At 47.7% G+C, this 14023-nt stretch overlaps 1 protein-coding gene across 2 annotated transcripts; it reads right to left on the minus strand.

Moving 5' to 3' along the window:
- Positions 1 to 300: 300 nt before the first annotated feature.
- Positions 301 to 14023, minus strand: KRT72 (keratin 72). Of its 2 annotated transcripts, XM_012763113.2 has the most exons (9): positions 13594 to 14023; positions 11852 to 12066; positions 6694 to 6754; positions 6216 to 6311; positions 5276 to 5440; positions 4972 to 5097; positions 2322 to 2542; positions 1668 to 1702; positions 301 to 862 (listed from the first exon to the last, which is right to left on the minus strand). In XM_012763113.2, the coding sequence occupies exons 1-9, from the start codon at positions 14014 to 14016 to the stop codon at positions 672 to 674; spliced, it is 1533 nt and encodes a 510-aa protein (XP_012618567.1). In that variant the 5' UTR covers positions 14017 to 14023; the 3' UTR covers positions 301 to 671. The 2 variants fall into 2 exon arrangements, with proteins under 2 accessions (XP_012618567.1, XP_012618574.1); XM_012763120.2 differs by lacking the exon at positions 4972 to 5097.

Here is a 14023-nt window from a genome sequence, read left to right on the forward strand (position 1 = left end):
TCTGGCAGTCTGGGCGTGTCTCTCCATAACAGGGTAACGATGTCTCACAGGGCCACCGTGTGGGACAGGGGACACAGGGCACGTGACACACAGCCTGCTGGGTGGCAGCCTCAGTAATAAATCTCGGCCATTTACCAGGATCGGCTGTCACCCAGTGCCTGCCTGGCTAGAACCAGACAGCAAAGATGCACAAGAGGCCAGGGACCCAGCAGGAAGCCAGAGTCAGACCAAGGGAAGTCAAGGCAATGCAGACGTTGACATCTGGGCAACAGATTCCACACTGAGAACCAAATGGCATCGATTATTTATTGCAAGAGAAGCAGAGAACTGGACACAATCCCAATCAGAGGGCAAAGAGAGTCCCATCGTGGCGAAGGCCCAAGAAAGGCATGGGGGCAGAGGAGCTTGCAGCTGCCCACAAGGGACATCCTGGGGGGGGGGTGACCTCTGCATCTGGGGCAGTGACCCAGTGAAAGGTGACCAAGAAGGGGGCCACTGAGAGAGCCCATGACTGGACTCCCCACATCAGAGCATCACCCCACAGAGGACGAGGAGATGGGATTGTGGTCGTGGACAAAGCACATCCTGACTTGGAAAGGGGCCCCGGGGAGGAGAGGGAGGAGGCGGGTGGGTTCTGAAGGCTCCTGCTCGCATCACCGACTGCCAGTCTGTCATCTGGGGGCCTTTTTGGTGGCGCAGCTGCTGCCTGAGGTTTTGGCAAGGGGATCCTTGAACTCGCTGCCACAGCTGCCTTTGGTCTTGACGTCCGCTGCAGCAGGTTTGTAGCTGTAGCCGCCCGCGGCGCCAAAGCCCATGCTGAAGCCTGCGCCTCCTGCCCCAGCGCCCGTGCTGCTGATGACGGCTGGAATGGGCGAGAGAAGCCCCAGCCCCTGTCAGAGTCCCTGCTGGGTCAGCCAGGCCACTCCCTCAGCTGTCTCCCCTGCGGTGGCTTCATGTTGAGACAGGCTCTTGCTGTTGTGCCTGTAGTCTACTGAGAGATGTTTATCAGCGCTAATGATATGTGGCTTCATCTTTCCTGCACTTAGCCCCATGCATTTGATCTCTCCCGATTAGTCTGTGTCAGTCTATTACATATACCAGACTTGAAGCTCTCAGCAGACAGGGCTGTATCAGAGAATTTCCCCATGGGCAGGACCAAATGAAGAGAGGCCCTTCTCAGAGGCCGGTGCTACTGCTCCAGAGGAAAGGGGCTGCAGGAACCCCGCTACCTCTCAGCAACGCTGCACCTCCCCGCATGCTCCCCAGCTTTTAAACCCGGGAGGAGGTGTGCTCAGCCGTCTTTTCCCACCATTGGGCCCTTTATGCGCCCCAATCCCTCTTACTCTGATCTAGGGGCTTTATTTTGGTCAGACCTCAATAGAAAAATAGTGTTACCATTAAGCATCCTTCCTATGCCAGACTGTTGTGTTATACACTGGTGGGGACCATTTGATCTTTCTGTAAGTTGTACTTTGGTATTTTGTGATATTGTTATTCTCCATCCACTGCTTCCCCATGGTTACCAAAGCCAGCTCCCTCTTTCTGCCCTTACGTCTCCCCTGAACCCTGTCTGTGATTTTGATTTCTGTTTTGTGTCACATGGAATTAGAGGAATGTAGACTTCAGTAAGGTCACCAAGGGCAGAACTGCTATCTGCAGGTACTTACAGATGCTCACAGAATTTGGATATTCACCAGACATCCTGGAGAGGGAAAAGAAAACAGGTAAATCCTCCATAAACAATCACGCCACCTGTCGAGGGAGTCACCTCTGTGAATAAGCCCCTCCTCTCAGAACGTGTCCCCAACCCTGTCCCAGCCTGCTTTCTTCCCGTACATGCCAGGGGGACCCGAGATGAAAAATCTGCCACAAGGAGTCAGCTCTCCAACAAAGAGGATTGGGGACTGTCTGTTATGAGGGATTATCATGCCTCCAACCCCTCTAGTTATGCCATTGGTGAAGAATGAGAAGAATGAGCTCACATCCTCACTGGGCTCCCAAGTTTGCTAGAGCGACCTTGAACTTGGATGACTCCTGCAGGCCATCTTGCCCCTCCCCCATCCCCCCACAAGAATGCATCATGAAGGGTCAGGAGACGCTCTGTCTCTCAAACGTTGCTGACCTCTCCCGAAACTTCTTTGGGATTTTTATAACTTGGTCCTTCTTGCCATCTAACATCTGCCTTCCTAAGCATGTGGCAAGCCCATTTGCTATATGGTTTTACTTCAGCAGGATCTAAACAGGACCAAACTTTTTGCCTTTGGGCTTCCTATCAAACCAAAGAGAAAACTGCAGCAGACAACAGGGATCTGGCCCCTCACCTGCACTCCTCGCCCTCCAGCAGCTTCCTGTAGGTGGCGATCTCCACGTCCAGGGCCAGCTTCAGGCTCATGAGCTCCTGGTACTCGCGCAGCATCCGCGCCAGCTCCTCCTTGGCCTGCTGCAGGGCGGCCTCCAGCTCGTCCAGCTTGGCGCGGGCATCCTTGAGGGCACAGTCCCCCTGCTGCTCTGCATCGGCGATGGCCGTCTCCAGGTTGGCGCACTGCAGGGAAAATGGGTGCAGCACTTTGAGTCAGGGCCCAGTTCTGAGATCCTGCTCAGATGACCTCCCCTCAATCTGGTCCTGGCTGGCAGCAAATGCCTTGAGATCCTCCTGGCTCCTCCAACTGCCGCCATCACTAGAGGCGACTCTGTCCTTTCCCTGACTCCAGGCCCAGTTCACCTGGCTCATGCTTCAGCATCTGAAGGTGGAAAGTCTCCACCTGGGAGGGAGGAGGGGACAGGCGCTAAGAAGGTAGGCTGCCTGGGCACGTGGCCCCTGCCCTCTCCCTCCTGGTCTGCAAGGCCAGCTGTAGGATTCTAATGCCAACCCTGCAAAACGTTTCTGGGATGCTAGACTCAATTCAGCTCTGCAAGGCACAGGTTGTCTTAAGAGATCCTGTAAATCACAAAAAAAGAATGTGGGACAACAAAGTTCTAATTAATAAAATGTCCAATAAACCTGCCACACTTAGGCCCTAAGTGTGGCCCCACAGAGAATCATGCTAAAAGGCAACAGGCATAAGAGATACTTTCCCATGGCTAACAGGTTTTACCAGCCACAAGCACATGCTGTTAGGGAAACATGTGCGCTGCTGTGGGGCCGTGTGCCTGCACGCACGTGAAAGCTCCCAGGGGTTTCTAGAGCCTTTTAGTCCAGGGTGTGTTCCGGCCACGCAGCTGAGGTTTTGGTGGGACCTCAGCACCAGGCTTCTCTTTCTGGGGTGTCCCTTTCTGTGGAGTTAAGTTTGCTTTGCATCAAGGAAAGCAGCTGACTGTGAAGCCAGATGGCATGCTAGGGTGCTGTCCGTCTGGAACGACCCTCCTCTGCCAGGCCGCCCCCAGCACCGCCCACACCCATGGAGTCTGGCGTAAGTGGCTCACATCCCCAAGATATGCCTAGGACCTCAAGGAGACACTAGAACCCAGTTTTCTGGCCACAGAAAACCATGTCTTGGGGACTTTTAGGTGTAATCATTCAGGGGAGTGACAATAAACTCTGTCACCTAAATTCAGTGGAACTGTCTTCTGTTCTTTTTCACTGACCAAGATCCCCCAGGGTGATCCTGAGGGCACCAGAAGCTTGGGTCTTTGGAATGGGCATGATTTGAGAGGACATGAAATCCTTTGAATCACACAGACTCTGAGGACACCAAATGCCAGGAGACTCTGCGTGTGCAACTGTGGGTGCCTGCTTTGGTGGAAGAGACCAGAGGGCAGCAAAGCACCTCGGCTGAGGGCCCAACAGGAGCCTGAGGGCCCTCCTGAGCCCTCCTGAGGGCCCAACAGGAGCCGCGATGGGACCGAGCGTCACAAGGACTCACCTTCCCTACAGAGGACATCTTCCCTGCCCACTGAAGCGCCAGCATCCTGATCACAAAAAGTCACTTTCTGTTAATAACCCCACCGCCTGACCATAAACACTTGGCATTTTATTAGCTAAAAGCTGAAATCGAATGCTGAGGGCGCTTCAAACACTATGTGTTTTCTTGCATGTATGCAGATCTTGATTTAACAAAAATACCTTAAGTTCTTATTTAATGCTGTTCTTTTTTCTTCCCACAGCCATGAGCCCACTGCACAGAGGAGGGGTGTGTGTGTGCATGTGTGTGCATGCACTTGCAGGGTGTACAGGGGTGTAGGAGAGGATGAGGAGATGGGAACCTTGACCTGCCTGGAAGTGACAGCCTTAAGTCCTTGCACTGCCTCTACAAACTTGGAAAACTTATGCATTGGCTTGCTTCAGAACCACAGGTGTAGTCGCATAGGTGTGACATTCCAGAGAGAGGGACCTCGGTGCAGTGCCCTTCCCATAGCACAGCCCCAGGGAAGGCCTGGCATGAGTGCAGGGTGGAGTCTAGGTTGGGAGGCTGGTCCTACCCCACTCTGTACTAAAATCCACTGCTGGATTCTCTCTCTTCCAATAAGGAATCACCATGTGAAACCTGCCAATGACTCCCTTTATCTTCTGCCTCAGATCTAAACCCCACTGCCCGGCCACCATAATCCACTGATTCTTACCCAGTGGCATCCTCTGCTCCCTGCCACCCTACCCCATGGCAGGCCTTCTACTCCAGGGAGGTAACCCTCCCATCTCCTGCACACGTGCAGTGCACATCCCTACTTTTACGCATTGCTTCTGCGGGCTGCACCTGGACACCTCCCCTCTCCTTGCCAGCTCCCAGCCCAGTGAATCCACCCCCTGGGAAAGCTTCCCTGGGTCCTCACTCACCTGTCCCCATTCCGGACTCCTACTGAGTGTTCTGCAGTGTGCAGACTGCTTCACCCTCCACATGTGCTCACACTGTTCTCTCCTGATGAACTATAAACACCCTATGCAGGGGACTGTGTCCTGCCTTCTTTCCATATTTGGTCTTGTCCAGACTGGTGCTCAGGAGGCCCTTGTTAGCTGATTCATCCCATGGGACCCACCTGCTTCTTCACACTCCCTATCTCCGAGCGGATCCTTTGGATCAGCCGGTTGAGTTCGGAGATCTCAGCCTTGGTGAGCTTAAGGTCATCCCCATGCCGGCCTGCTGTGACCTGCAGTTCCTGGATCTGAGGATGGGTGACAAGAGAAGAGGAGCACAGGACAGTTGAGAATTCACCTGCTTAAGGGTACTTAGAACAGACAGGTGACCACATGCCATTCTCCATGTTCACACAGTGCAGGCACCAGCGAAGGAGGAAGAGGGGCTGTGATCACTGGGCCTCAGCACACCTGGCCCCAGCCCACCTTGGTCTGGTACAGCGCCTCGGCCTCGGCCTTGCTTTTCAAGGCGATGTCCTCATACTGGGCGCGGACCTCAGCGATGATGCTGTCCAGGTCCAGGTCCCGGTTATTGTCCATGGACAGGATGACAGATGTGTCACTGATGTGGGACTGGATCTGAGTGATCTCCTGGGGGACAGTTGGAGGAGAGGAGCCAGTTAGGGGGTCCCATGAGGAACTGCTTCTCCTGATCCTCCCTGGGAAAATTTCTCACTGCCCCTTTCTGTCCTTCCCTGGCATTTGAACTCTGCTTTAGCATCAGTGCCTGCCAGGCATCTGAATGAGCACCTTGTGCTCCCAACCTTGAATAGTGAGACCCTCTTGTCCATCAGGACTCAGGACAGCTCCTATCCCTTCTATTAAATGCATTCTGGTCCCCCAAACCAGCAATGGCCACCTTGCCCCACAGCATCAAGTCTGAACTCCCTACATGGCACACTGAGCCTCTATAGTGTCACCAGCCACCTCCCCCTCCTCTGTGGAAGGCCTCTGTCCCCTTCCATGTGCCCAGTGCTTTAGCACAGCACAAGCTCCTGGATCTTCACTTTTCTGCCCTTCTCAGCACCCCTGAAATCTTTTTTCTCCTCCTCTCCCCTCTCTTTTTCCAGAAACCTTTCCTGATGGCCCTGGCAGAATTCACCATTCCTCCTCTGCTCTCCCAAAGCTCAGCTCTATGGTGCTCTTCCTGCCAGGCTGTGAAGACAGGAATCATTTCTTCTCCTTCGTGGTCTCCTCAAAGCCTAGCTCACTTTGCAGCACCCAGCAGGGCCTCCATGAATGTCAGCTGCACTGGGCCGAAAAGCTTCTCCCTCCCAACCCTTGGGCCACACATCCATCCAGGCCAAGGGCCAAAGCCACTCGCAAGAGGAGCAGACCTCGCAAGAGAAGTCAGCGAAGCCCTTACCCCTTCATAGAGGCACTTGAAGAATTTAATCTCGTCTGTCAAGGAGTCCACCTTGGCCTGGAGCTCAATCTTGTTCATGTAGGCGGCGTCCACATCCTGGGAACACATGACGGTCAGGCTGCCCCGAGAGGAGCCAGCTGCCTTCCCTTCACCGCCCTTCCTGCCACAGGGAGCCCCAGTTCCCCAGCTCTCTGCAGTCTCCTCACCCCACACATGCTTCATGGGGGCTCCATCCCTGAGAGCAAACCAACTGATGTGCCATGCAAGGGCCACACCAGAAGTGCCTGGATTTTAAGCTGGCAGATTCTGGGAGCAGTGTGCATCCCTCACAAGGAGGAGCTGGGAAGTTAGAACCCCCGTCGCTCCTGCCCAAGGGATGAGCAGTCCACAGGGTCCCTTTCCTCAGCCTACAAACATCACTGTGCCAGGCAGTCAGGAGCCCTCTAGGCTTCTTCCAGCTCTCCTGCACCCCTCTCACCTTCTTGAGCACCACGAACTCATTCTCAGCCGCTGTGCGCCTGTTAATCTCCACATCGTACCTGCATAGGGCAAGACATTGGGGTAATTCAGTTCTGTAAACACTCACTGAGCAGTTAGTGATCACCTCTGTGTCAAGAGCTGCAGGGTGGGGGTCTTCAAACTGAAATGCATGTACCCCTGGGGCACATATAACCTTCCTAAAGGAAATGGGGGCAAGGACAGATTTAAAGAAATCTATTTCCAGCTCCTTAGTTCCTGTGCAATCTGTCCTAAAATGTATCTGCCTCAGAAAGCACCTGTGGTCAAACGTCATGCAGATTCTACTGCCCACCTCCTTGTCACAGCCCCTCCCATGTCATAGCAGAAAGGCATCCTCCTCTGCCATGTGGCATCTTAATATGGTGCAATGGTTCAGGGTGCAAAAACCTCCCAGGTACCAAACAAAGGCACTATTCTTGTCTTCAAACTGTATGTTACACCGGTTTCTTCTACATATTCCTGCCCCAGATGAAGCAAGGTCTAAGAAACAGAGGTTTGAATGGGCCAGGGATGTCCTTAATACAGATATAGTGTAGACTGGGGAGGTGAGAGTATTGATCCTTTTATTTAAAGAGCTCCCCTCTTCTATCCCTTACTACTGTCAAAGAATGTATCACAAAACATTTGTGAGAGCAAACAAAGTAGCACATTGGTAAGAAATAGTTAACGCTAAATGGATAACCAAAACGTGGTAAATATATATACATACAACGGAATATTATTCAGACTTAAAAAGAAAGGAAATTCTGCAGTGTGATACAATATGGATGAACCTTGAGGACATTATGCTAAGTGAAGTAAGCCAGTCACAAAAACACAAATGTTGTGTGATTCCACTTACACAAGGTACTCAGAGTAGTCAACTTCATAGAGACAGAGAGTAGAATGCTGGTCGTGGGGGGAGGGGAAGGCAGAGTTAGTGTTTAACCGGTGTAGAGTTTCAGTGTCCCAAGATGAAAAGAGCTATGGGGATGGATAGTGGTGATGGTTGTACAATATTATAAATGTATTTAATACCACTGAGCTGTATACTTAAAAACGGGGAAGATGATAAATTTTATGTTACATGTATTTAACTACAATAAAAATGGAAAACAATAAATAATCAATGCTAGAAAATAGCTTTTTTTCTATGTATTTAACATAAGCAATTCTTTTCAACTCTTTACTCATTCCTAAGGCGTGTACCTGGCAGCCCCCTGCCCACCAGAAAGCCCTGCTGAGTGGCTAACGCACAGCAGCACAGGTTAGTGAAGTGAATTGCTAAAGTGTGAATAGAAAATTTTCCAAGACTGCCAGATATTTCTGGTTACACTGGATAAAACACACAGAACACAGTTCATATGATTTATCTCAGATTCTTTGTGTTATTCAAAAGAATTGAAACCTTTTCATCAAATTATGTCATGAAATAGTTATTTCTATTACAGTCAATCTTTATCTCATACTATCTTATAAAATGTTTAATAATGCCTACCTTCTCTTAATAAAAATAAAAGCATATGCTAGTTGCCAGACCAATTAGTTTTTAGTAGATTATATTTTTCTATTTCCCGAAATACATAGAAAATGTTTGATCAAGAGAGCTATCAAAATCAATGACATTAGTTACAAATAATTTTATATTTTTACCTGTAGAGATCAAACACTAGAGTTCAATATATATATACACACACAATTACAAAGAAAAACAATGCTATTATAGCACTATTGACTTTATAAATAACTTATAATTTAAAAAATACATTATAATGAATAAAATTATGAGTAAGTACACATTGATTTATCTTGTTTTATAACAGATGTATTACTTATATTAAATCTATATCATTTTAATCATGAATGCTTTTAGTAATATACTGTACAAGATATATTCCTTAATTTATTGCTTAGTGGATTTTATAATAGGCCCTAAAGTACCTATTTATACTTTCATTTGAATTTAGAAATGGAGTCAGAATTTTTCTAACCAAAAGGAACTCATTTCTCTAGTATGATCATGAAAACTGGTTTGTCCAGTAAGCTAGATAGTAGATATTTTCTATAAATTGAATGAGCAAAATCTGCAGCTCCAAAGTTTGAAAAGTTCGTATCTGTGTGTGTATGAGTGTGTGTATGTGTGTGTACACATATATAAAAACATGGGATAGAATCACATTATTTTTTTTTAAATAAAGAATTAGTAAATGTGTACTGAATACTAACAATGTTTTTATGTTCCCTGTTCTTTCTGATTGGATTAAACATGGTGCCCCCTAAGGGACAGAGTAAGTTGTATCCTCAGTGGTCATTTGATCAGTCTTCATAAAACTTTATTGAAAAATTTTCCAGAAATTTGGAAGGTTTGCCTGTGTTGACTAGGAAACAAATCCTTTCTGTAAGTCAGATGGTTTGTAATTTTGCTTTCAAAAAAAACAAAGAAGGACCTGAACTGTCAGATTACAGATTATTAAAAATGATATTTAATGATAAGTCATTATGTGATTTTGACACGTAATTCACCTACGGAAGTATATGTTAAGGGTGGGGTACTTTGTAGGAAGTTGAGATGAGCAAGCAAATAAGACAAATAAATATCCCTGCCCTTATGGAGCAGAGAGAGGCAAACAACAAACACCACAAATAAATCAATTATACAGTATGTCAGAAAACAACAGGTGCTATGGAAAAAAGAAACAAACAGAAAAACTGGGCAGGCATTCAGAAAACTGAATAACACCACCCTTGCAAAACTCCTTCCATTAAAATCTATTTATATGAGTAAATTTTCCCAGCACTTACCTAAGAATAAAAAAAAACAAAAACACGGGACTAGAATATTATCTCATTGTAACAAGAATCAATATTCATGCATGGATAACTAAGCCAGCTGGAAAAAAATCTGCCCCATTCCATGCATTAAGAAATGCATTTTCAAAATTATTTTGTATTCTTTTTGTTTAATACTTACTTAACAAAACTAGTAACACATTTTGTTGTTTGGATAACTCAACCCAGAATGAATCTTTAAACATTTAAAAACATATGCTGTCAACATGTAAACTCTCTAAAATTTAAAGATACATTCATATCTTGTGGTAGCTAGGGTGATCAGCAAAAGACTTAGAGGCATAAAAAATATATTACATTGGAATAAAATTATGTGGGAAAAGTGGCATGAAAATTTTATTTCAAATGGGGAAAGGATCAAGGTAAAATTTGTGATTTTTAAAGCAGAGCTTGTTCATTAAAGATAGACTTTTTAGATAAAAGATGATGGATACTAACCTGCTATGGCACCTACGTGTAACTGAATACATTTAAATGAGTAACATAGCTATTATAACTTCAAATGACAATATACATAATATGCCTGAAATTACCAACTTTGCAATTACTTTGCAACTACTTAAATTTATGATAAAAAATTTTAGATGTTAATTTTAATTGTGAAATTATTTAATTGTGAGGAATTTAAAAAATTATTTTAGAGGATCTATGAGAAAAACTTTAGGATATACAATGATGTTTGAGATACACTGTGTGTGTCTTCTAGAAACTCACAGTTTAACAGGAAGGCAAATGTACTGAGAATTCTAATTTAAGGATGATCAAATTATGATCAAACTAAATTAATGATGCAGATCTCTTATGCTATTATATAAGGGAGGTACATATATTATGGCATAATATATCGTAAGAGAGGTACAAGAAAAGCTGCATGAGGACTCATAGGTGGAAGATATGGTTGATAAAATGAATTTTAAAATAATCATAATAAATGCAGCTAATATTTTTTTTACTTCTTATTACATGCTAACCATTGTGCTGATTCTTCACATACATTATTTCATTTAATCTCTACAACAGTCCTATGAGGTAGGTTCTATTATTATCCCAATTTTATAAATGAGGCAAAAGACATTGAAATATTTGGCCAAAGTCATAATGCTAGTTATCAGTGAAGCTGGGATTCAAATCTAAGACTCAGACAGCAGGGATATGATGCCTTACCTTTGTATAGCCCTTTGATTCTTCTAAAAGCTGTTAATACATTACTATCTGGCATTATCCTTTCAACAGTTCTTTTCAGTAGCAAGGCAGGTATCGATATTTAATTTTTGTAAACATTAAAGCTGAAGTTCACAGAGGATCAAGAGTTCACCTATGGCTGCTCACCTAGTAAGTGACAATTCCAGAGCACCGAGCCCTTCCCCTCTGCATGCCTGTGCCCTGAGCCTCTGGACTGTGCCTGGCAGCCGCTGTTCTTTCCAGACCCTGCTCACTCCACTGGAGCTCCAATTCCCATCTTAATTTCGCTGGATCTCAGTTCACATTGTATTCATTTCCACTTATTGGCAGCTATCTGAAACTGCTCTTTAAGCCTGTCCCCAAAATCTGTGCGCTATCTGAGGTGCTGACCGTGTCTCCTCCTCCCTCAGGATCCCCACATGGGGCTCAGGTAAGGGTTCTGCTTTGCGAGGACTTCAGAATAGGAAGGGACAGACAGGTTGAATGTGGAGCAAGAGAGAGAACTCAGGTCTCACCAACTCCACCCATTCAACTGTGGAAGAAGTCATCTATCCCTAGAAATCCTGGCAGCTGGAAGCAAACTCCTAGAATATCTGCTCACTCTGAGCCCAGATTTATTACTCTCTCATATTTGGCTGAACTTGGAGGAAGACACAATCTCTGGTTCCAAACACATTCTCAATTATTCTCTTTAAAGGTAGGATTCAGCAGCACAGATATGCTTCAACATGGAATAAGTTTTAAAAATTCATTTTTGCTTGGCTTTAAATTTTGTTCTGGCATTAGCAAGGTGTCTGACATTCTGGGAACTTCCACAGAAAACCTCACTCAGGAGGAACTATTGGGTTGTCCATCTGGTTTTGAGATACTTCTCTTTCCCCCATTCCTCCATTTTTAGTGCTAGAAATTGAGCACCCATTTCCTAGGCAAATCAAAGCACCATTTAATCTATTCTCTTCCTAAATCCCATTCTGTCTGGATGCCCCTCCCTCCCCCCTGGGAAAGGAAATAGCAATGGTATCAGCAAAGGCAAAAATGCTGGCTCCAAATCAAAACCTCCTCTGTGATCAGACCCTCCAGGGGCATATTCTCTGCTTCCCACTCACCTCTTTTTGTAGTCCTCCACCAAATCCTGCATGTTCCTCAGCTCTGAGTCCAGCCTCACTCTGTCCCCGGACAGCGTCTCCAGCTGCTTGCGCAGGTTGCTGACGTAGCCCTCGTAAATGGGCTCCAGGTTGTTCCTGCAGTTGTTCAGGTCCAGCTGCTGCAGGAGGTTCCATTTGGTCTCCAGCACCTGGTTCTGCTGCTCCAGGAACCGCACCTGGAACCCAAAGGTGGTCATGGCTGAGAGTACTCATGCTGTTGGCTCTCAAAAGTGAGGAGAGGGCCCCAGAAATGAGAAACAGCCATCCTGGGGAGTGGGGGCAGGAAGGAGCAAGGCTCATCAGAGAGCGGATGCAGCCAGGGGGACATGCTCACCTGGGTCTCCAACAAGAACTAAGATCCAGTCTAAAAGAAACCAAGAACTGGGATTAAGTGGATATCATCTGCCTCTGCCTCTGCCTCTGCCTCTGTGAGTTTCAGGGGGCTACAGCAGCTTCCTTGCTATAAATGCTAGTTTTCTGAGCAAAGAACAATGGGAAGCCCGGGAGAAACAGTGCCTGGGGAATGACTTTGGAAAGTCATGCTGGCTATGTTAGGATGTTCTTTCTGTTACACAGCCCAAATCGCTCTTGGAATGTTTATTTGTTGTTCAAAGCAGGTTGTCACCCCTTCTCAGTTTGACCAAAGGCTTGACGTTCTTGGACGAACTAATTTCAGGCTATCTGCTACCCACAAGCATTCCTCTTCTCACCTCTCTTAGCTTGAAGGACAGAAGGAAACATGCTAGGGAACAAGAGACTTAGTGGGAGGAAGAGAAAGCCCCTGTCTTCTGGAACAGGTACTGTGTTTCTTCCACTCATGCCTGCTCCCTTCCAGCCACCTCACTTCTTCTTCCCTAGCACGGTGGCGAGTCACACCATCCATTATCAACAGTCCTATCGACATGGGCACATTTCCTAGCCTCCCTATTCTCAGGCTCCTCACCTGCAAGGCAGAGTCATAACAGAATCAGGGGCTGTGCATTGGTAAGTGAGAATGAGTCGGACAGCACCAGGTGTTGAGAGATACCTTCATAATGTCAACTACTGTTATTAATATATCCCCTTGTCACTCATGGTCTAGACCTGTGCCCAGGTGGAGACAAGAGAAGCCCATGCCTTGTCTCCTCCCCATACCCTGGGGTCACTGCCTCGGAATCTCCAGAGACATCTTCCCTATTACCCCAATTTCTGGACACCCCCCAAGCACACATGGAACTAGACATGTCCTATTTGCAACCTCAGCCTCAGCCTCTAATTTTCTCATCTTCCTGATTTACATACTTACCCACTTCTTAACTCCCAAGTCCTTCTCCATTCACCAAGCACCGTGCCCTGTGACATTCCCTGTCCTGTGTCCCTCTAGTGCCCTGTGCTGACCATGTGCCTCCTCCATCCCCTCGCCTGATATGGGGAGCCCTCAAAGGGCCCATTCTGCAGGTCTCCAGCCCCAGACACCCCCTCCCTTCCTAGCTCTGGGCTCACAAGGAAGGAATGAAGGTCCCGTTTTCGGAAAGGAGTGCCAGGCACTATTCTAAGCACTTTGTAAATATATCAATTAATCCTTGTCACAACTCACTAGGGTAAGAACCGTGACTGAGGTAACAGATGAGGAAAGGGGGCCTCACAGCTGGTCCGTGGCACATCCAGGCACCAATGCACACACTGGGCGCCAACGCAGGGACAGGCAGATACTGGAGACCCACCTTGTCGATGAAGGAGGCGAACTTGTTGTTCAGAGCCTTGATCTGCTCCCGCTCCTGGGCGCGCACCTTCTGGATTTCAGGGTCCAGCTCCACGTTGAGGGGTGCCAGGAGGCTCTTGTTGACAGTGACCTGAGGGATGCCCCCCGGCGGGCACACGGACGGACACGCAGGCCCCAGCCCAGCGCTGCCGAAGACGGTGCCCACGAAGCCGCCCAGGCGGCCACCGCTCCGCCCCGCCGCGCTGAGCGCCAGGCGCCGGCCGCCCCCCAGGCAGAAGACGCTCTTGCTGCCGAAGGCCGCCGAGCCCTTGACCCCGGCCCTGAAGGAGGCAGAGCTGCAGCTGAGGCGGCCCGAGAGTACCGCCGAGCAGCCGCTGAAGCCCGGGCGCTCCCCGCCGGCGTAGTGGGCCAACTGGCGGCTCATGGCTGGC

The sequence above is a fragment of the Microcebus murinus genome, chromosome 10 (assembly GCF_040939455.1).
Source record: "Microcebus murinus isolate Inina chromosome 10, M.murinus_Inina_mat1.0, whole genome shotgun sequence".
Lineage (NCBI taxonomy): Eukaryota > Metazoa > Chordata > Mammalia > Primates > Cheirogaleidae > Microcebus > Microcebus murinus.